The sequence below is a fragment of the Ostrinia nubilalis genome, chromosome 28 (assembly GCF_963855985.1).
Source record: "Ostrinia nubilalis chromosome 28, ilOstNubi1.1, whole genome shotgun sequence".
Lineage (NCBI taxonomy): Eukaryota > Metazoa > Arthropoda > Insecta > Lepidoptera > Crambidae > Ostrinia > Ostrinia nubilalis.
The window spans coordinates 7,141,167-7,164,052 of NC_087115.1; the positions used below are offsets into that span (position 1 = coordinate 7,141,167).

A 22,886-nucleotide genomic window follows, 5' to 3' on the forward strand; every position below is an offset into this window, starting at 1 on the left:
CCTTTGTCAGCCTCTAGCCCTTAGTCTATGTACCTAATTCTTTGTATGTTCTCCGCTTTCTTGGAGTTTCATTAAATATTTTATAGAGAAGCTCTCTACTTTACTGAGACCTAACGTGAATTTCTTGAGAAAATATAAAGTGATGTTGCAGTTTTGTTTCAATTGGTTCTACGTTCACGAATACATACTTCTAATGGTTATACCTATATTCCCTTTGTGTTATACCTACTTACTACTTCGCAATATTCGCCCTGTATACTAGCGGATCGATATCGATTATTTAACAGTATGTCGGCCATTGCACAAGATCAATCGGAGCGCTGCCAATCTATTCGTGCCGTGTCAATGTCAGCATTGGCAGTTATAGATTACGCTCTTGGATCGAAACGCAATTCGTCAGCGAAAACAACAATGCTGTTCTATACTAGCTTTATGTATAAATTTAAAAAGTGTCAAAAGCTTGTTTATCTATACACATGTATATCTGACTGACTCACTCACTCATCACGAAATCTCAGAAACTACAAGTGCTAGGAGTCTCAAATTTTGCATGGGGGTTCCTTTTAGAACGTAGGTGCTCACTAAGACGGGATTTTGCAAAATTCAACCCTTATAGAGGTAAAACGGGGTCCACGCGTACGGAGTCGCGGGCGGCCGCTAGTATCTTATAAGCTACGCTTGGGAATCGAACTCGGGACGTTCATTTTACATACCTTGACCACCGTGAGGGGCATCTTGGAGTCTTTGCCCCCAACGAGGCGGAAGCCCCAGGACTCCCCGCCTTCTCTCTTCAGATGAACATCTAGCTCCATCTAGCGGCAGAAACGAACGTATCTATAATTCTTGTTTTAAGGACAAGGTCAATCCTAATAATACAAATTTTTAGTTTTTGGTTTTTGATTCTGTTTAGTTTTGTGTTAATATTGTTTTCTTTTAATATTGTTTTCTTTTTTTGTTTTTTTTTTCTCTCTCTCTCTTTTTCTGATCACCGTCCATAACGCCCCCTGTTGCGCGCCTTCTTGACTGGTAGCCTCAATATGGTCCCGGTCAAGAGGGCGCGCAATCCGCAATCATCGTGTTGGTTTCCGCTGAAAACCAGCTTCTCGACATGGCGCTTGTTATGTCGCGAATATAGCTGAGCGGAAGCCTCTTCAGCATAGCTTGTCTAAGCTTGTAGTTTAATGTTTAATGTTATATGTAGTACTGTATTTTTATTTTATTTTTCTATGCTGAATAAAGTATTCTTATTCTATTCTTATTCTTATTCAAATTCGTAATTACAATAGGTCTAGCGCTTAAGTCAAAGTCAAAGTCAAAATTTCTTTATTTGTTTAGACTAATAAATAGTTCTTACAAATCGTCATTTTGCTCGTAAGGAGCCTCTACATGTCTCATAATCTTTTTACCCTACCAGCGCTTCGAGACCAACATTTGGCAAGTGCCGAGAAGAAGCGCCGCAACAAACTCAGCTTAACTCAGTCCGAGCCTGAGGTATGAGAGCGGCACGAGAGGGTGTTTTGTTTTGAGGGTGTAGAACAAATATTATTGCCTATGAGTCAGCTATCTAGTCCTGCGAGGTTACAGTGTTATACAGGGTGGAATTTTGTAATGCCACCTGGAGGGAAAGTACCTACTCTTAATATTGTAGATAGAAAATTTTTCTCAAAGAAAACGTTCCTTTATTTTTGAAAAGAAATAGAATTACTGTATTCAATGATTTCCAAAAATTAGCTTGCCATACCCGGGAATCGAACCAACTAAAATCTGTTAAAAATTACACCCTGTATTTTTATTGCATCGATCGTTAGGGTCAAGTATAAGGATGAAATCTCTCTAACAAACTTGATAAATCAAATGAAAGGAAATCCATAAAATCTTACATTATTTTAATGATGTACAGAAAATTGTATGGTATGGTATTGAATTTTGAAAAAATGTCGAAAATCTATGAATGCAGTTCTCTTTCTTTTCAAAAATAAAGGAATGTTTTCTTTCAGCAAAATTTTCTATCTGCGGTATTAAGGGTACTTTCCCTCCAGGTGGCATTACAAAATTCCACCCTGTATACAAAATAACTTTATCGTTTTTATTCTTATCTACGAGTACATAGTTTAAATTCTATTAAATTAATAAATTAAAGAAAATCGGTACGGTGTTATTTAGTCGACAAAGTTACAGAAGTTAGTCTTACGAGGCTTACTTGTAAATCAAAGTAATTTAGAAATTTAAAATTGCTTCAGGTGGGATTTGAACCCACGAAATTTACTTGCGGGACGACTCTGACTATGATATGGAGCATTAATAAATCTATCAATTTCTCACATAAAACAACAGTCACTAGAAAATAGGATCCTACCCAAAACATTTTCATGTGAAAGGATACCTAGACGAGAACATAATGGCTCCCATTTTGAAAAATATTATCACGTCATGTAGAGCCAAAATTCTTAACTCTACACTCCCTGACTAATGAAACTGGATGCGGGTAGCGCAGGTCCTTATGGAAATCCTTGGGGGAGGCCTTTGTCCAGCAGTGGACGTCATTCGGCTGAAACGAACGAACACCTTGGACGTCACAGTGATGGGCGCAAACTGTTCTTTTATGTACAAAGATAGTAACGAAACGACCTAGCTTATCCGACAGTCATTTTGCAAGGCGGTTGTCGGAATACCGGATTTTTCGGACTACACACTACTACAATAAATAATCAGGAATATTTCATAAAAGTGCCTTGTTTATACTAACGCTCGTATTTAAAAACGATGCTTAGATTAACTTAATAGAGCTCTGTGATTGGTTCGTGTGTCACCCTGTGCGTCCACGCGCACTGTGAGACCTCATAGTAATGATCAAGTGAATACGGGCGTTAGACATAAAACTCTTTTATAGTGCGAACAGCTAGGGACTGGAATTTGTTGCCTGCTGCTGTGTTTCCCGAACACTATAATCCGGGCCTTTCAAGGCGAGAGTGAATAAGCACAGGGAAGATATACCATCCTAGACAGCATCTCACTTAACATCAGGTGCGATTGCGGTCAAATACCTGCCTTGTTCTGCATAATAAAATATCAAAGACTAGCTTTTGAAATTCAGTTTGTCTGTCACAGCACAGATCGTCAAATTATAGCCTATATGTTATTCTGGGTTATAAACAATAATACTGTAAAGTTTCATCAAAATCCGTTCAGTAGTTTTTGCGTGAAAGAGTAACAAACATCCAGACATCCATACAAACTTTCGCATTTTTAATATTAGTAGGACAGGATGCTACTTGTATTTGAACTTCAAATTACTTATGTGCCATCAAGAGTGATATGGGGGATTACAGGGGTCCAATTAGCCAATAAGATTACCTGATTTCCACTGTTAATAATATAAAAGAAAGTTCTACATCACCTTATTCCTGTAACACTTTGTAGCACTTCACAACACTGCAGTTAAACATTAACTGAACCAATATTTGGCAGAGTACCTCGTGACCGCATTTCTAAACAGACCACTGGGACACTAACTGCTGTTTGGACACTAATGATTTAGATGTCTAATCGATTGATCAAAAGTCATAAGTAATAGGCTTTTCATCATCATCATCATCATCATCATTTCAGCCATAGGACGTCCACTGCTGAAAATAGCCTCTCCCAATGATTTCTTGACCGGTTGGTAGCGGCCTGCATCCAGCGCCTTCCTGCTACCTTTATGAGGTCGTCGGAACCCCTCGTAATCGTTATGTGTTACCATAAATTAGGGATTGATGGTGTAAACGGGCATATAGGTTTATAATATAAATATGAAGTTTAAAAAACCAAAATCCGATAAATTGTTTTTGAAAGAAAAATAGTTTATTTGGTTCAAACATTATACGTTTTCACAATGGACATGGCGCACAATTTTTGTTGAAGATGCCAAAAAAAACTACAAAAAATTAGAATGAATACTGTATTTTTACTTTTTTGATATCTTTAAAAATGACTGAAATATTCAAGCTCAAAGTGCGCTCTTCCGCTAGGAGCGATTTTCCGCGCGGATTTTGAAAATGTGACGTAGTAACATGAAAAGCTGCATGTAAGATATTATCTGTGTGCAATGGTTAGAATGGTTAGTAGGGGAGCCGAAGCGGGGATTTCGGGACTTACTAAAGAGTGGCAGACTAACATACAAGGAAATACTTTGTACCTGGTTGATTACCTAAAAGTATGAATTTTTGATATAAAACGGCTTTAGTTCTTATGCCTCTCACCCAAAAAATACCTCAATTAAGCCCAAATTTGAGACCGCAGCCAAACTTTGAGTGACGATGGAAACTAGCCTAGATGGAGGACACATGAAATTGAACTTCTGCTTCTTCATTGATAAAGACTTATCATTTACCATACCTTATCATTTTGTATTCCATTTTCAAGTCACTTTTTTTTTCGCTTACTGTTTAAACAAAACGTGGGTTTTTTTTAAATCTCAGGTCTTTTGAACGCACATCTGAACGATGTCTGGTTTTAATTTCTTCAGTTACTCCGTGACCATGGCGCTTGCAACAGTGCCGAAATATTGGAAACTCAAAACTAAGGTACATGGTAGCAATCCCGTTAGTAATAATAATAGGAAAATGTCTTGAAAAATAAGTAAATCGTATATTACTTTATGTAACTAATTTTATTATGTATCATACTTATAACTAATCACTTCATTCAGAACTAGAAAACGATTCCAAGGATTCCACGTTTCTTCAATAGATGATCAAGATAAAGAGGTATTTATTATAAATTGCTCTTCCACCATTTTAATTATTCTATCTTACATCTTACTTGATGAAAACTTTTTCAATTTTATTTACATGGTCATAACATTTTCACCATTCCTCTGCACCAATTTGTGAGGTACACCTGAAACCCCCGATAAAGCAGCTATTATAAGAATAATATTTAAAAAAACCCTCCTTCTGACGCAGTTAGGTAATAAACTAAATGTACCAAATTTCACTCCAACTTACTGTCAACTCAACGACGCGCTTTAAAATCAAAGATTGACTTTGAATTATGCATTTATGCCTTATTTTACAATACACATTGAAAACAATATGACTTGCTTGAGCTTTTTCGACTTTTTCACAAAAATAACAAATAGGCATGAAGAGATTACAAAATTTCTGCAGCGACTGACAGTTCTCTTGATTTACTTTGACAGGTGACAATAAAGCCATAGACATTTGCCATATGAAAGACACACTTTTCCAATATTTTTGTTTGCCATGAGATTCTGGTACACCTATACCTATAATTTAATGAAAAGATAAACTAAACTTTTTTAGCACAACGAAAATCTGCTTTGGCGCGTAGCAATGCAACGTGATAACTGCCGTTCGGACTTCTTTATGCGTCCACTACACATACAATAAAATTCGAACTATCGCACATTTTTTCTTTTTAATTCTAATCCAGTAAAAAATGTTTTTGAAACCTTCATTCAAAATTCAAAATTTATTATCATATGACAGAACTTATGACCAGACTATGTACATTGAATAAAATATTTTTCTTTTTATCATCAAGCTTAGCAGTCTAATAAGTTACTATGACACTCGAGTTAATCCACATTCAGCACCATAGCCTCCCCTTCTACAAGGCCCTCTACAAATGTCAAAACGTCACTTAACCCTTTTAGCACCAGTTCTTTTGTTTTTGAGAAGATGTACCCAAATTTTTATATCAATTTAATATAGTCCAGTCGTTTGGTACAAATTAACGTGGTTACCTGGAAAGTGTTCCGGGAGTTTTGAAAATTGGTGATTAAAATAGATTTCGCTATGCTCTCTGTTAGTCTGTTAGTTAAGTGTGATTGCCGCGCTCGTTGCGAAATTGGAAAAATGCTGCCTTAGAGAAGATTTTTGATAGTTACATTCTTTCCTATTTCGTCGTTACAGCCAAATGACGTTCACTGCTGGACAAAGGCGAGAGGCCTTTGGGTTTTCCATAGGTTTTTCATAAGGAACAGTCCTGCGCTGCCCGCATTCAGGTTGTTTCCGCGACCTTTACCAGATCGTCAGTCCACCTAGTAGGTGGCCTGCCCACGCTATATATATATAAATCTATTTAACTTACATTACATGAAATTTATAACATTTATCGAAGCTTCTTAGCTTGTCTATGTCCCAAAAATTATAAAATGAAAAAAGTAGTTGTCAAAAACCTTTTTAAGGCGGATTTTTTTCAATAAGGCGGGCGCGCGCGCGGCTATAAACGAGGTCACAAAATTCGGAAAGAACATAGCGAAATCTATTTATTCACCAATTTTCAAAAATTCCGGAAAACTTTCCAAGTAAAATTAACAAATAACTGGACTATTTAGGGTCAGATGTTCAACAATGAAACAATGGTACACAATAAAACATTGCAATATTTCTTAAATGCTGCGTTGCCATATCGTGCACTATATCGCGTAAGGATACTTTCGACAATACCCCGCCGCACCTCAGTTCGTGTCCGCGCCACGTGTGAGAAGACATGTCTGTGGAGCATTATTTATTTTTTTCACCAAAAGGCAAGTATTTTTGTCGTTCTTTAAAGATTTTTGATAAAAATATGGTTGATAAATTTATATTTTTCATGATTACCTAGCATTACACATATATCATAGACTAAGTGGAACTAAATTATATGTTAAAAGTGTTACAAATTAGTGATTTTTTTTTGGGGTTATTAAAATAAACCCTATGTAGTCAACAATGAAACAGTTGCATGATGGACACAATGAAACAATGTTTCATTGTGTACCATCTTGTTTGATTGTATAATACCATATACCAAACAAAATCTACTGTCCGTGCAAATAATCATTTTTAAGGCTATAAATTACTAGGTTATCCTAAAATTTGATGTTTATTTTTCATTTAAGATGGCGCGAACTAAATCTCTAAAGAGGAAGAAAGGTGATCATTTAGGAGATAATATAAAAAAATATAATAGTAAATAGTAAGGAGTTATCTTAACTAGTTATAGGTAATTTTTTATTTATTTTATTTATTTACACTTTTGCACATACAACTGTACAGTGGCGGAATTAATGCCAGGTGGCATTATCTGCCAGTCAACCACAGGTCGAGTAGAGAGACTAAGGCGGTGCAATAAATATGACGTTTAATTAATATACTTACATAGCATTAGATAAAATAAATAACATAAGAATACATATATTAATATAATAGACATAGGTATAGAGGTATAGACGTAGGTCAATTATTAATAAAACCTTTTGATTGGACTCGGGCATTTTTTATTATTCACTTACTTCATAAATTCAATAAATATGAATCAATCACTCAATTATAATGTCTCATTGTTGAAATTGTAGTGTTTCATTGTGCACATCAGAACGGACACAATGAAACATTTCCAATATGTTTGTTTTTATTGTTTTGCTAATTGATTACAAATTTATTAAAAAAAACATAAATGACATCCGATACCTACCCAACTAAGTTAACTATGTAGCTTCAAAAAATTAGACTTGTATCTGTAAAAACAAAAGGTGTACGAGATATTGAATTGTTAGTGTTTCATTGTTGACACACAATTAATTATTATGTTTCATTGTTGAATTTGAGGTGTTTCATTGTGTACACAACAGTGGACACAATGAAACATTTCCAATTTATGTGAATTTATTTTTTTGCTGATTGATTAAACATCAATTAAAAAAAACATTAATGCCATCCTATACCCAATAAAATTGCCTACATACCTGTCAAAAATTAGACTTCTATCTATGAAAATAAGAGTTTTATGAGACTTTGAAATTTTAGTGTTTCATTGTTGAACACATGACCCTACTCGTTATTGAGCACAGAGACACAAACTTGGTTATTTTTCCAGAAAATATTTTTTTTTTTAAGTGCATAAATGAAAATGTAAAAATGGCTTCATAGTGCACAAAATTGGCAATAGGTGGCATAATAATGGTTACTTTTTTAGCGCCTAGTTTGAAATGTGATTGAACGATGACAACTAACAACAGTTGTCAGTTAGGTAAAATTTTATTTTAGTTGGAAAAAGACAAAAAGTGGTAAATGGGTTAACGTGCGGGGGCTGCAAAATCATGTTGTGACGTCACGCGCGAATATTGGAAATTTTTGAAAATTTTAAAAAGTCCGTAAACTTCTCGAGGCTCTATCTTCGGTAATACTGGATGGATTTAGGTGAAATAAAAACTAGTGTAATGTGTGTGATCTAAACTTTAAATTAAGTCATAATTTAACTTAATATTACAACTTATGCGTGTTGTCCATTTAAATAATATACATAATTTATTGAACCAAAATGGCTCCTACTCAGCTTGTATCAATGTTCCATTCAGAACATGAATGCTGGTATTCGTGTAATATTCTATCCATCTATCCTCACAAACTATCACAATTACTTTCTTATTAGTAGATAGGATATTTCAGTCATCGTCGCGTCTTTCCATTCTATACATAGCCAGAACGCAAGGGTGTGAAACTAATCGAGTATAGTTTGGATGTGACTTTTTTTACTAAGCTCCTCCAAACTATACACGACTAGTACGCATACGCTGCGTACTGCTCGCGTATAGTTTGTAGTGACTGAGGTCAATTATCTTACTCCAAAATATACATCGTCAGTACGCATACGGACTAATCATGTATGTATTGTAATATGTTCGCGATTACAATAATAATAATAATAAATTTTTATTTCAGAAAAAATATTTTCTATAGTGGGTTAGTAGTTACAGATGTACTTATAAACTGAATAAACATTTTTTCTTTCTTCTTTCTTTCTTTCTTTCTAGTGTTAGTAATTAAAACAAAGAGAATGGATAAAGAAAACCTAACCTACTTTACATTTACAATGTATACGCGAGTACTTATAGTCTAATTTTTTAGAAATCAGCAGAAATGTCATCAAATATGGCCAACTGACATAAAAATATTTTTAGTCTGTGAACTAGTGATGCGACAAAACCTCTCGTTAATCGCGAAGTGAAATGTTGTAGTACTTGCGTATCATCGCCGGGTGATCGTCAAAATACTAAAAATATGCAACAAAGTCGCAACATTGAATGTGAACTGATTATGAAATTTTCGAGAACAGGAAACAAACTGTATGCACAGATGTAATCAAAAAACACACTGGACAGTAAAACAATCAATGATATCAGTAAAGTTATTAAACTTCTGTTGCTTGCTGCGTGATTGGTGGATTTTGACATATCTGTCAATGTCATGTCAAAAATAACCAATCATGCAGCATTTGGACCTCGTGTCTACGTATTGCCATCTGGCGGATTTTTTAATCGCGAAAACCCTCATTGAAAGAAGTTTTTTATTATCTTAAAAATAAACAATGGAAAAATACGTAAGCATTAATTGCATAAAAAAGTAAAATAATTTCGTTTAAATAAAACCGACTATAAATTAAACTAACTCCGAAAAAGTAAACACTAAAAGTAGAAAAATAAATTTACGTTATCTCCAATATTGTCAAAGTTATCGCTGGAAAACTAAACAAAGTATCGTATATTTTTTATTTAAAATTAATCAGTAATCGGAATAAGTGAATACTTAAAATAATATCGATTAAATTTACAGATTATTGTCTATGACTCACAGGTTACGGCACTGATGTGTCAGAGACAAGTCATAGACAATATGGAGATAACACATGATTTTAAACGTCAAGTCAATTTGACAAGTCTCACAAATTCTCATCGTCCACGTATTTTGCTAAAATAATTTGTTTCAAAGATTGATTTCAAACTTGTATAACGTGAAAATAAAGTTGGTTTCATGGGCTTGTTAAATAACGTGTATGATATTATGAACACGTAAGTGATTATGGTGTAATTGTGTATGAAAGTGTTTGTTTACATCTCTGCTGGATTCTAAAAAATCAAGGTATAGTTGCATGCTCGTCATTTTGACTTATTTACCTCTCTTTCTATTAATATTAATTCATAACTGCGTGTCTACTTTAAACATTGAATCAATTTCGACACGTGCCATTGTTTTGATAAAGAGTTTTTTGGTGTTTCATAGTCTGCCATAGAAAAGATATTTGTTTTGGGGCTGAATAACTCTTAAATTAAGAATTATGTATGTCAAAATGATTTTTGTTCTTGAAATAAAAGCTTATAAATAAAAATAAATATCCCTGGACATTTTACACTGCGCTTCTAGTCCCAAACTAAGCAAAGCTTGTACTATGGGCACTAGATAACGGATATAAACATACATAAATACTTTTTTTGTAAATACATACTTATTATACATAGAAGACACCCAGTCCAATACAAACAAATATGTTCATGCACACAAATTAATGTTTGTACTGTGCGGGAATCGAACCCGCTACCTCCGGAACAGTTATCCGTTTCGAACCACTACACCAAACGGTCGATAATTTTAGTTAATAATGCACGTTTAACTTTCTTCATTCACTCTCACTAATAAAAAAATTGAAATCTACCTAATCAATTTAATTTCAGAAACCACTTACATTGGTGTTATAAATCTAGATTTATTATAATAATAACTATGTAGATTCAGTAAAATAATAATATTTTATGTAATAATTAATGAATTTAAAAATGGCATCACCGTACGTGATCTACATAGGTAGTTCTTATTTCTAATCTCGAGGACAAAGCAAGAGCATAATATCTAATAAATGTAATAATCTATACTTATAATAAATCTGTAGAGAGGTCAATTCTGTACATGAAATATACAGTGTGTCCGGGCATGTAGTGATCAAACTTTAAGGGCGTGATCAATGGACAATTTTATCGGTGAAAAAATTTAAATTTGGGGCTTGACCCATTTCTCGCATATTTACAAGGATTTAAGTTTTTAATTTTTAGTTTTCACCTCTTCCTTCAAAAACAAGTGATAGCGTGGGTAGCTTAACATTAATAAGCAAAAATTTTATATCATGCGATAGCCAATAAAATTATCTATTAGTAGAAGAAGAAAGCAGATACAAGTTTCATACATTTTATGGGAGTAAGAATGGATTTAATTAGAAAAATACATTACTTTTTTCACTTCTTTTTCAGTTATTTTCCAACACAAGAAAAACCAGGTCGTTAAGGTGTGTTTTATTTGCATTGTATTTTTAGTATTTGAGCAATTCTACAAAACGAATGTAAATTTATTAGTCTACGTCTATTAGTTTCGACGTAATTGTTGAACAAAGATACCCCTTCCCAGCGGTTTCCATAGCGAACGCGACATGCGAAAATGCACTGCCTGAAAGAATCACACAACCTATTCCGATTAATATGGAAACGGCTGAGAATGGGTATCTTTGTTCAACAATTACGTCGAAACTAAAAGACGTAGACTAATAAATTTACATTCGTTTTGTAGAATGGCTCAAATACTAATAATACAATGCAAATAAAACATACCTTAACGACCTGGTTTTTCTTGTGTTGGAAAATAACTGAAAATGAAGTGAAAAAAGTCATGTTTTTTTCTAATTAAATCCATTCTTACTCCCTTAAAATGTATGAAAGTTGTATCTGTTTTCTACTTCTACTAATAGATAATTTTATTGGCTATCGCATGATATAAAATTTTTGCTTATTAATGTTAAGCTACCCACGCTATCACTTGTTTTTGAAGGAAGAGGTGAAAACTAAAAATTAAAAACTTAAATCCTTGTAAATATGCGAGAAATGGGTCAAGCCCCAAATTTAAAATATTTTCACCGATAAAATTGTCCATTGATCACGCCCTTAAAGTTTGATCACTACATGCCCGGACACACTGTATTTTCAAAATAACTATCAGGGGGTGATTACTGATCGATACTGATGCCAAAAATGCAATCAGTAAATTTTTTGTCTGTCTGTCTGTCTGTCTGTCTGTCTGTATGTTCCTTATAGAAACAAAAACTACTTGACGGATTTTAACGAAACTTGGTATAATTATTCTTCGTACTCCTGGGCAGGTTATAGTATACTTAGGAATTCCCACGGGAACGGGAATTAACGGGAAAATCCTTTTGTATGAAAAATCTAAACCGCTTAAGTTAGACGCTTGAAATTTAGCATGCAGGTACCTTAGTAAACTTAAAGCTTAGTTACAACAGGATATTGCAAAATTTCTACGGGAACGAGAGTTAGCGGGAAAAAACATTTGTATGAAAAAATCTAAACCGCGTAAGATAGATGAAGGGGGTAAAACGGGATCCACGCGTACGAAGTCGCGGGCGGCCGCTAGTTTTAAATATAATTCCATATTTTATTAAATCAAATCAACTAAACACACTCTAGTCAACTGTAAGTGGTGTAGTATAGTTTGGAGCGAAGACGGAATCCATCCACGAATCAAACTATACACGATCAGTACGCAAAATTCGTGTATAGTTTGTAGTGACCGATTTACAAAGAGACACTCCAAAATATACACGAGCAGTTTCCTATGGGTGCGTTCTGGCCATGTATAGAACGGAAAGACGCGTCATCGTCAATCGTCATCCCTGTCTTGATTTTCTCTTGTGTCAAAGTAGATGTTCTCAGCTTCCACCTTCTGCATGTACATCCTCTCTGTTAAGAAAAGATATAATTTAATCGTCATCAAGTCATTTAAGGATATAGCACACTTATCAACTCGGAAAGGGATCAACACCGTATCGCCTTTCGCGCACTGTAAACCGGGAGGCGAGGCGTTTACTTTACGGTGCGTAGCATTACGGAATTTCATACAAAGAATACTGACCACCATGAGTTTTTACGGTGACGATCCGTTTCCGGGTTGATAAGTTTCCACTGCAGGAGCACGACCCTCTCTAATTAATACCAGAGGCAAATGGAGGATTTGGCCTACACTCCCCACGCTGGCCAGACGGGCTGGGGAATTTAATATTTTGTTTTAATAGTCATTGAAAATTCACTGTGTCGTTGTTGTTTCAGCCAAATGACGTCCACTGCTGGACAAAGGCCTCCTCCAAGGATTTCCACAAAGACCGGTCCTGCGCTTCCTGCATCCAGGCACTTCCAACCTTCACCAGATCGTCGGTCCACCTAGTGGAAAGCCGTCTACGAACTACGTCTTCCGATCCATGGTCGCCACTCGAGAACTGTTTTTTCCCCAACGACCATCAGTTCTACGAGCTATGTGCTTCACAGTTTGGAAATTATGCTATTATACTAATTCACGATAGCTGAACGGTGAAGGGGTCGGACTGGCTGACTCGTGATCCGGGGAACGCGGGTTCGGTCCCCGCCGCCGCTCGACTATTGTGGTGAGCTCACTCGTGACACAAGCTTATTTAGCTTAGTACGAGGGGCTAACGGGACTATTACGTAATTTGTGAAACAAAAAATTACTGATTAATCTTTTTGAAAACAACAAAAAAAATGCACCACCTGGGAATCGAATCAACTTACCGACTGGTACAACAGCCGCCATCATGTCTGGATGGTGATGATTGGCGTCACCTATAATTGAATATTGTACCTACGTGTTTTAAAAATATCTTGATACCTTCATCTATCGTTATGAAAGGACACCAGTGAATAAATTGTATTTTACAAAGCCAAAGTCAAAAATTCTTTATTTGTATAGACTAAAATAGTACTTACAAATCGTCAAATATTTTGCTCATAAGGAGCCTCTACCTACATGTCTCATAATCTTTTTACCCTACCAGCGCTTCGAGACCAACATTTGGCAAGTGCTGAGAAGAAACGCCGCAACAAACTCGGTCACCAAAAACAGCATTATGGTAGGTAGGTTATATAAAATACACGTTTTGGTTACGACTTTGGTATTTTTAAGAAAATATTTAATTTTTAGACTACTAAAGAAAGTGAGATGACCTCAAAATATTGTAAGTACCAGTTGCTACTTAAAATTATGTACTTACAATGTTTAGCTGTGACTACTATTAGAAGAAGTGCGGTTGTTGCAAAATACGTTTTCATTCTAAACGTTTATACGAGGGGCGGCTGAAAAGTTTTGAGCCTAAGGTATTAAAAATGCCGATAGAAAAGTATAAAAAATATATTATTCTATTTAATCTCCCTCTACTACAACGGACTTCTTACATTTGTGTAAAAGAGCTTTTAACCCACTGAAAAAAAATTCGCAATCTTTGCCTTCGAAATGAGCCTTTAACGCCGCCTCCATTTCTTTCTCACTCAAAAATCTTCGTTCCTGGAGGTATTTTTTCCTATTTGAGAATTAGACAAAATAGCTAGGGATTCGAACTAAACTGTGTGGTGGGTGATTAATTTCTTGAAATCCAGTTTTACCCGGGGCAAGCCATATAACATGCGCGGTGTGCGCGGGCGAATTGTCTTGCAATAACAGATTTCCTTTCGCCAGTTTGCCTCTTAATATTTCAACAACCACTTGACGCACTCTTATCATTAGTACAGCATAATAATCCCCGTTTATTGTAGTTTTTTTTAAAGTAGGTAATCAATGAATAAAATTCCTCCACAATCCCAAAAATAGTGGCTATGAGCTTGGGGTCGATCGCTCCACTTTGAATTTCCGCGGCGGCGTTTTCCCTTTTGAATCCATTGCATTGACTCTTATTTTAACTCTAGATCATACTGCCGGATCTATTATTTATCAATAGTGACAATGTGAGAAAAAAAATTGTTAGGATTATGGCCAAAGATGTCCTAAAACTCCTGCGAAGTTGTGACTCGACATTGGTTGTCGAGCGGCGTGGCCATTTTTGACACCCATCGCGCGGACCCCTATTTCATGTGCAAATGAGTATGAAAAATATCGCCGATACGTTCCTTGCCAATGCCTATGGCTTCAGCTATCTGTCACAGCTTAATTCGCTGATCTCTAAAGCAAGATTATTTAAATTTTCATTATTTTATTCGTTAATGGCGAAATCTGGCCGCCCTGACTTGCGGTCATCTTTTAGCGACTCCCTGCCATGCTTGAGCTATCGGATCCAATCTTTCATGATGGCAAATGAAGGCCCAGACTCCCCATAAACTGTAGACATCTCTTCAAATGATATCGTCAGCGTTTTGTTCTTCTTTTTGAGGAATTTTATGACAACTGTGTACTTCAATTTCGTACATTGCGCGGATGACTGAGACATGATGATGTTTACGGATTAATTCCTAAAAGCGTGATGACGCTAATGAAATGAAACTTTGTACATATACTAAAGAGGTTATTGATAAATTAATTAAATTTAGCGCGAGTCAATAATAACACTTGAAGATACTTAGGCTCAAAACTTTTCAGCCGCCCCTCGTAAATGTTGTTAGTTGTTTTTTCATAATACCTTTATATAACGTAAGTGCGCCTATTAACGACCCCCCAAAATTTGTATTCTATTACCGCCCTATTTTTCTTTCTTTCATAAAAGACATAATAACATGTTCCCGAAAACACGTAACCTAAAAAATATCTAGATATGTTTATTGACTATCAAAACGATTAAACTTTGTGTTCGTAAATAACCAGTAAACGGAGTTATTTGACATTAAATGGGACGTGCCCGCAACGGACGCACTTTTCATACTGACGCGCTCCCAGCTACTTAAGGTGCACCTTGTTATTAATTAGCGATTTTAACACATTTAAAATAAGTATACCAACGTGTTTTTGCATAACAATATTAATTAGTACTTTAGTTTCCTTAATAAACCCTCAATATAGCCCTCTCGCTGTATTTTTGTGGCTTAAATACAATTTTAAATAAGGGCGGTAATAGAAACACTTTTCATAATTTGGTTCCTAATAACGACCCATGGCGTTGTTAGAATTTTGATAAAGAGTATTTTATTTTAGTGTTTATATGTTTAATTACGCATTTAACCTCCATTTTGTTGTCTTAATCGATTCATAAGAATATTTCCCATAAGTAAATCAATTAACGCCATACGTTAATTGTCATAGGTTTGGCATAAAACTGCAATGAACATTAAAGAATATCTCTAATAATGTATGACAATAGATTTTATAAAAACCTGTTATATTCTAATTAGTACCTATTTGATATAAAATAAAACCTAATAAAAATGATACTTCACTTATCACGTCTTCATTAAAGTAGATATTTTAGCTGGTTACTGTTTTTTTTTACGGTCGGTAATAGATTATAGTAATATTCATACTTAATTCTATTACCGCCTCATAACTATAACGCCACCTGCAATGACTTTTATGCCTGTATTTTGGATAAAACTAACATTTATGACATGTCACCAAACCAATCATGCGTTATCACAACTACTATGTAACTTTTTAAGATCTTTTGAATAATAAATAAATAATTTAAAATAATTATACAGACAGTGTCCAATTGTCCATAGTTTAAATTAAAATACACAATTACACACAATTAAAATCAAAAACTAATTAAAATTTACAGTCAAATTAAAAATAAAATATTAAATGAAAATTATTTTTTATTAAAACTCAAATATAGTTTAAATTATAATGACACCCACTACTCACTAGAACACCGGGTACCGTGTAATCAAGTATAATAGAGGAATTTATTATTCTACTATTTCTTCTTGATTATTCTTCTTAAGCAGTGGTTAATCTATTATTGTTTCACTGTATGTTTTCCAAACAAAATAAAATAAATTTATTTATTTTCGAGAAGGGTGCCTTTTCTCTTTTAATAATAAAAAAATAAATATAAAAAAAATAACTTGAAAAAAAAAACAAATTTAACTAAAACTAAAAGCAAAACAAATTTAACTTGAAAAAATCAAGTGGTTCCCGAGCCTCTGAGCGGGAATCGAACCCGTGCCTCTTGGAATATACCCAATTGAAGAGCAATATTCTTAGCGGTCGGTAATAGAAACAGAAAAAACGTTAATAGAAACACACCTCGTCTATAGGTCGGTAATAGAAACAACTGCTTTTTCAGATTAAATTGCTATTTATTAATTATTGTGTGATTGAATACTCATTGTTACTACTTGAATTCAAAGATTATTTCATCATTGTTATAAATAAATTAAAGTGTCTTTTCTATCACCACGTCTTATATCTAATTTTGTAACGTTTATCCGAAGTCAGCTTAAACTGGCGGTAATAGGCGCATTTACGTTACTATATTATACAAAATACTTATATGGTAAAGAATGTTACAACTACCCGCATAACGTTTATTTATTTAATCGTTTATTGCATTAACATAATATCAATACCTCTGGGCTTAAAGGGCGTAAAGGACGAAAGAACTATAAAAAACTCACTTTCGGAGTTTTTTATACAGTTTTACCTAAGTTTGTCGAATTTCCTAAAAAAAAGTGCCTTTACAGACCATCATATTTTGATATGCTAAACAGAATTCATCGTGAAAATTTATTTTTAATTGAAATAATTCGACTTATAGAAATACTAATGCGACAGTTTATATGAGCAACCTTCTACATACAGTGACAATAAAATCAACTATTTCCTATTACCTACATATTATTATTATTATGCTATAAAATAAAATAAACGTTTAGTGAACATTATACGGGCTACAGTAAGTATTACTACGCACTTGACATATTATTATGTATTTTATTGACTACAGTAGGTACCTATATAAAGGCATATAAACAGTACGATAAAAAATGTTTGATATGAAGACTTATTTTAAAACTGTTGCGATATTGTTCCTAATTTTCACAGCAAAACATTGTAAGTACCTTTTTCAACTGTTAAGTTAAACAAGTCTTTATTGGCCCTTAAATTTTACTTGGACTTGGACACCCAAAGGACGAAGCACACTTGTTAATCCGGAAACGGATTGTAACCGTATCAACTCGAGGCGGTCAGTTGACAGTTCACTGCTCGCGAAAGGCAATGCGGTGTTGAATCCCTAGACCACTATTGTTACAGTACAAGAAGACTAATAAATAATTCATGGCATAAAGAGGCTGACAAAAGTGACTGAGTTTCTTGCGCTGCTTCTTCTCAGCACTGGTCCATTTATTGTCCCGAAGCAGTGGTAGGGTTATACTGGGACGTGTAAAATGCTTTTTAAAAGTCTGCTTGCAAAAATATAATGAGTTTTATGAGTTTTAATTTTAAAAAAAAACTAAATTATGTTATATTTATTACAGGTGCAGCAAATCACCATCATCCAGACAAGATGGCCGCATTTGTTCATTTCCCAAGTGGTATAGACATGCATAGAATTACTTTCCAAATGTAGCAGTAGTCTAGACAAAAATCCCAATGATTTCCTAACTCAAAATACTCGAATACCTGCCTTGTTATGCATAAAAAAAATAACCGGTTGTTAGCAGCCTGCATCCAGCGCCTTCCTGCTACCTTTATGAGGTCGTCGGTCCTTGTGGGTGGCCGTCCTACGCTACACTATCCGGTACATAGCCTCCACTCCAGAACCTTGCTGCCCCTTGCTGCATTGCAATCACTGGGGGAGGATTTTCAGCAGTAATGCTTCGTTGTTGGTGTGACTTACTTGACTTAAGGTCCTATGCCCCCTAGATGGGGCAGAGGGCGTCCACAACAGTCCACCATCGCGTTCGGTCTTGAGCTTCGCGTTTGATCTCGCTCCAAGTCTTGCCGATCTCCTTCGCCTCGACTGCCACAGTGCGCCGCCAAGTTTGCTTGGGGCGACCACGTTTGCGTTTTCCTTGGGGGTTCCAATCCAGAGCCTGCTTGGGGGATCCCTTCGGAGAGTGTGGTGTGGTTGAAGCTTAAAACATCCTAGGCTGAAATGATGATGATGAACTAATGTTTAATAAATTATTTTTCAGAGAAGATGTACGTAATAGAGCCATCAGAGATACACTACGGAACAAGGGGAGACAGTCCAAACAACCTCATCTATAATATTCATAAATAATAAAATAAATGCCTTTCTAAGTTATGTTATTTTGGTGATAATAAACGTTTGATTTTTTTATCTAATTAATTATTGTTTTTACACTCGACATAAAAAAAAATCGCACCTCCCGCGACAAGCACTTTCAAACGTATGCATCCATTTCCCACCAATATTGGCACCATTTAAAAGCCTAGTTCTAAACTTCATTTCATTAAAGGAAAGGTTTTTACCCCAAACATGTGTCTTTAGAAGGATCCAGAGTCACTTCTATCTGCAAATATACCAGTTAATAACTTTCCCCGGGAACAAACTTGACCTTCACTGGTTGGGTTATTGGCGGTCAAGCTGTAGATCCTGGCTACACAGGAGTTTCAGCGGTGGGAACGAGAGGTGGGAATAGTCCCATAATGTTCTCGATCACCATCTCCAAGTAAAGTGTGAAGTAGGCTATTCGTTAAAGTCAGAAGTAGCAAATTATCAAATTTCAGCATCTCTGAATAACGCTAAAATACCTCTTATTTGTGGCCTGGATGCCTGGATGCAAGCGGCGCAGGACCGGTCTTTGTGGAAATCCTTGGGGGAGGCCTTTGTCCAGCAGTGGACGTCTTTCGGCTGAAACGAACGAACGAACGAACGAACTTCTTATTTTACTTGCTAAGTTGTCGTAATCAGGAAGTAACTAATTGGAAGTTTACTCGGAGATGGTAAAAGAGGTCCTAAATCTGTTATCCACGTTTGTAATCACTATGCTCCGAAACTAAGTAGTTAACTGGATCGACTTGCAAAATGCTTTCACCATTTGAATCGTACATTATCTCATGAACATTGAACATAGACTATAAATAACTGTAGACGGTTTTTTTACTAGCTGTAAGAAGTTCGCCGGGCTAGCTAGTAAATAAAATAAATTGAGAAGCTGGGTCTACATTTTTTTGTCCCGTTAGCCCCTCGTGAGCTCACCATAATAGTCGAGCGGCTGCGGGGACCGAACCCGCGTTCCCCGGATCATATGGCTATGACATTTATGACTCTAAGGCCCTTTTCACACGTCCCGGTTGCCGGCTAACCGGCGCCGGGTATCCGGTGGTGAAGTGTAGTGTAGTGTGAATCCTTGGCCTTTGTACTGCTGGACAAAGGCCAAGGATTTCCATAACAAATGGTCCTGCACTGCCCGCATCCAGGCTCTTTCAGCGACCTTCACCAGATCGTCGTTCCACCTGATGGGAGGCCTGCCCACGCCACGTCTTCCAGCTCGTGGTCGCCACTCAAGAACTTTCCTGCCCCAGCGGCCATCAGCTCTTCGAGCTATGTGCCCCGCTCACTGCCACTTGATTTTAGCGATTCTGCGGGCTATGTCAGTCACTCTGGTTCTCCTACGGATCTCCTCATTTCTGATTCGATCGATTCGATTCGAGCCTTCTTATGAGGCGTTCGTTCGTTCGTTTCAGCCGAAAGACGTCCACTGTCTTTCGGCTGAAACGAACGAACGAACGAACGAAAAATAAGCATTTATGGGAAAAACAACTTGACCTACACCTACTTTATTACAATCACAATAAACTGAACAATTTACGTTAGCTATAAAGTAAATAATAAACACATAGTAAAAATTATGCGGGTTGCTAAACTAGGTACTTGAAGTACAGGTTGTTCCAAAATTGGTATGCCAGACTAAAGCCCGGTCTGCGAGCACGTAGAATTTTGTCCAATGACCCCAAGCTACCCATCCTTATCGCTCGCGCATAATTATGTTGCTGTCGCGCTCGCACACTCACTGCGGGCGCCCGTCGCACAGTCGCGACAGCAAAATAATTACGCGCGAGCGATTAGGATGGGTAGCTTGGGGTCATTGGACAAAATTCTACGTGCTCGCAGACCAGACTATAGTAATCTTTCGGATGTCACTCCTAATCTTCCCGTGGATATCGTAAAAGGCTTTCGGAGAAATACGAACCTTAGGTCTTCCCAAGCCGTCTGCCCAGGGCGGGGAGTGTATGCAAAATCCTTCATTTACTTCTGGTAAATTGGAGAAGGTCGTACGTACCTATTCCTGCCGACCGTGTGGTGACGGCAGAGTGGAATACATTTGTCACCTACCCTTACCCCTCCCGCGGGTGTCGTAAGAGGCGACTTATGGACTACACATCAAACAGAGAACGGGCAGCAGCGCTCTCTGAAAAACAGCAATCTTTTAAACTGCGATCTCCAACCTGCCTGCCAAGCGTGGGGATTATGGCAAAACCCTCCACTACTTATAGTGGAGGAGGCTCATAATCCAGCAGTGGACTGTAAAGGGCTGTTGATGATGTACTCCTGCAGTTGACCTTTTATTATGCAACTTTTACTATTATTCTAAAGCTTTTATCAGTCAGTTTTAACACCAGGTGCGATTGCGGTCAAATACCTGCCTTGTTATGCATAAAACAAAGTCAAGCGTGGTTGGCCGTTTTTGGAACATCCTGTATAACATTCTTTGCATATAATTTATAGAGTCATAGCTATAAATATGCAATAGAGAAGTAACCAACAGCTTATAAACTATGAAGGCGTATTTAGCAACAATCGCATTACTGCTATTACTTTTTATGGCAAAATATTGTAAGTAACACTACCCACATAGTTTATTTTAAGTGAACTACAAAAGGTTTAAAAATAAAATATTCTTGCACAATATTGGATATTCCCAAAGTCCTTAAGAAAACTTAAAATGTGGGTAATGAAACGCATAAAAGTATTAATAAAACTGTGTTTGTAAAAGATCTTTAGATAGCTGATGGTGTTCCGTGTTTTTTTACATAGTAGATGGAGGTAGGTAGGAATAATTTTATACAATATTTTTAAAATACGTACCTATTTTTTTCTTGCAGGTGCAGCCAATCACCACCATCCAGACATGTTAGCCGCCGTTGTACCAGTTGGTGAGTCGATAAAACAATAGAAAACTGCCTAAACTAACTACACCCGTATTTACAAACAATGCTTGCTTAAGTAATGCAGCAAATCGAACGCACAGCGTTGAATAGAGCTCTGTTATTGGTTCGTGTGTCACCCTGTGCGTCCACGCGCACTGTGGGACCTCATAGTAACTTTTGTGAATAAGTACTTCTCTTACAACTGCACCTCGTTGGAATGCGACTCTCCTTCCCACTTACCCGTACGTACACCTCCCCGCATTCACCCTGTCTCTGTACGAGCGTCAATGTGACGTCACGGTGACAAAATCATGATCAAAATTATCTTTATTCGTGTAGACTAATTAAATTAGTACTTACAAATCGTCAAATGCTCATAAGGAGCCTATAAATGTCTCATTCTTTTTTTGCCCTACCAGCGCTTCGAGACAAACATTTGCTTGCCAAATGTTTGTCTCGAAGCGCTGGTAGGTAAGCGCTGCTGAGAAAAAGCGCCGCAACAAACTCAGTCACCACTGTCTGCCGATTTAAAAATAATATAAAAAAGTAGGAAAGTAGTAGACATAAGATTAAGTACTCTCTAAGGCCGAGTCCACTAGTCCTACGGTTAAACCGCCGCGGTTTTTAAACGCGTGATTTTATAACCATTTAAAACTAATGCAAGCGTCCGCACTGCGGTTTTTTCCCGCGACTGTATTTACGTACATTTCGGGCGGTCGCGCGGTTTGGCGGTTTACCGCTTGCGGGAAAAAACCGTAGTGCGAACTCAGCTTAATCTGTGGCTGCCAGGTACGCAGTTAACTCGACTGTGTAATACAATAACTTTTAGCTTAGCTCTTGGTCTGCAATTGTCATAATTTCTGGAAAATAAGTAATATTTTTCGTTTTCAGAGAAAATGTACGAAGTGGAGCACAACATGCACAACAAGGAACCTGAAGTGCTCTTCTTTGGAAAAAGGGGCGTAAATACTTATTATGACTATTAGTGAAGTATATCAGCATTATCAGCCTCAGAAACATTTTAAGATAATGGTACTAATTTATTTTAATGGCAAGGCAACAGTAACTAAAAACTTCATTGACATGTCACCTTGCATGTCAGTCTATTGCTGTCAAAGTGTAAACAAACTTTATTTTAAATGTGCGCAATTGATTTTGTGAATGAAA

The 22,886-nt window shown here is 36.3% G+C and overlaps 1 protein-coding gene and 1 long non-coding RNA gene across 2 annotated transcripts in view; one reads left to right on the plus strand and one right to left on the minus strand.

Annotated features, from left to right (window-relative positions):
• LOC135085253 (golgin subfamily A member 6-like protein 22) overlaps nucleotides 1-812 on the minus strand; it is a 32,269-nt gene extending 31,457 nt beyond the window's left edge. Inside the window, exon 1 of the mRNA XM_063980004.1 lies at nucleotides 714-812. Coding sequence (XP_063836074.1) covers nucleotides 714-812 — 99 coding nt within the window. The remainder of the gene's footprint in view (nucleotides 1-713) is intronic.
• A 20,540-nt stretch (nucleotides 813-21,352) lies between these two features.
• Nucleotides 21,353-22,707, plus strand: LOC135085471 (uncharacterized). Its single transcript, XR_010260125.1, has 3 exons — nucleotides 21,353-21,405; nucleotides 21,675-21,725; nucleotides 22,611-22,707. It is a non-coding gene; the product is annotated as an uncharacterized LOC135085471 (long non-coding RNA).
• The last annotated feature ends 179 nt before the right edge of the window (nucleotides 22,708-22,886 follow it).